General features: G+C 51.0%; 2 protein-coding genes across 2 annotated transcripts in view; one reads left to right on the top strand and one right to left on the bottom strand.

The window, feature by feature from the left end:
• The window catches only part of cacng2a (calcium channel, voltage-dependent, gamma subunit 2a), a 69,325-nt gene that overhangs the window by 26,157 nt on the left and 41,933 nt on the right, over positions 1-1,235 (bottom strand). The gene's annotated exons all lie outside the window — the stretch shown is intronic.
• On the top strand, positions 109-1,038 carry LOC147818712 (uncharacterized). Its single transcript, XM_087175928.1, has 2 exons — positions 109-397; positions 552-1,038. Exons 1-2 carry the CDS (start codon positions 264-266, stop codon positions 1,021-1,023), a joined length of 606 nt encoding a protein of 201 aa, XP_087032054.1. The 5' UTR covers positions 109-263; the 3' UTR covers positions 1,024-1,038.

The following is a 1,235-nucleotide window of genomic DNA, read 5'->3' as shown; positions in this document are numbered from 1 at the left end:
AGAACTTGCACGTCGCCCATTAACTGTAGTCTTTGTCCAAGTCCACAAGTACACGAGGTACGGTGTGAGGGGTGAGTTACACAAAACACTACAAGTACTTTGTTGGCCTCACGTCTTGGAGGTTGCATAAAGACCTTAAAACACTTGCCAGAGAGAAAAAGTTTTAACCAACCTTTGACCATCGCATTGATGGAAAAAAACCTTTTTCCAGGTCCTTGCCTCAGCATGAAGATGGTTATGCTTCCTTGTCTCTCCTCCGCAGTATGACCGCTACCCTGGCCAGTGTTGGAGCTGCCAGTATTCCCAGTGCTGGACTGGTGACTATGCTGCTGATCCTGACGGCTGTTGGCTTGCCCACCCAGGACATCAGTCTGCTCATCGCTGTCGACTGGCTGCTGTGAGTCAGATGTCCGATAGGTGGAGGGCATATGAGTAGAGAATGACAGTCTCAAACATTTATTGAGGGGGATTGTAAAAAATATTGGTGTTATTCAGCTGTTGTTGGGTCTCCTCATTTCACTCGCTGACACTGATACTGTTTGTCCACTCAGTGACAGAATGCGTACCTCCATCAATGTGGTGGGCGACTCGTTCGGTGCCGGGATCGTGGACCACTTGTCCAAGGCAGAGCTCACAGAACTCGACGCGGCGGAAATGCAAATACTCCCGCCAGAGGAGGAGCTCGATTTCATCCCTCCGCCGCCGATCCTCACAGAGATGGACCTGATCGACCCTCTCAAACCGCCCGAGCTGCCACCTCGCTCCCCTCGCCCACCCAAACAAAACCACCACAGCCATGGCTTCTCCCAGTCCCACTCCATCACTTACTCCCCATCCCGTTCTGTCCGATCTCCATCACCTCGCTCCATCCGTTCTCCCTCTCCGCGCTCTGTCTGCTCCCATTCTCCCCGGCCTTTCCGTACTCATTCACCACGCCTCCTCCGCAGGACGGAACCGGGCTACTGCGCTCTGCCCAGCCATGATAACCAGGTATCTACCTGCCACTGCTTCTTCAGTTTGTAGTGTAATGTCTCAGATTACATGTGTAACACAATGCTGACACGCTATTTGATTTCATGTTGATGTGTGGCGACTAATATTTTGTACCTTCTTGCTCCTTGAGGAGGTTTGTGTTTTGCAGTGCAAGTTGGTCAAAGATGGGTGGATGGATGGATGGATGGATGGATGGATGGATGGATGGACGGATAGATAGATAGATAGATAGATAGATAGAT

Source organism: Seriola lalandi, unplaced genomic scaffold (assembly GCF_002814215.2).
Source record: "Seriola lalandi dorsalis isolate HSWRI2012SDOR001 ecotype SW California unplaced genomic scaffold, Sedor1 jcf7180002054519, whole genome shotgun sequence".
NCBI lineage: Eukaryota > Metazoa > Chordata > Actinopteri > Carangiformes > Carangidae > Seriola > Seriola lalandi.
The sequence above is the reverse complement of the archived record's forward strand: the minus strand, read 5'-3'. Positions and strand labels throughout refer to the sequence as shown.

What these genes read in the sequence shown, in the direction of transcription:
- LOC147818712 (XM_087175928.1), top strand. Translation starts at nt 264, where the DNA reads ATGACCGCTACCCTGGCCAGTGTTGGAGCTGCCAGTATTCCCAGTGCT. An exon ending in ATCGCTGTCGACTGGCTGCT is followed by an intron (nt 398 to 551) that starts GTGAGTCAGATG and finishes TTGTCCACTCAG; the next exon opens with TGACAGAATGCGTACCTCCA.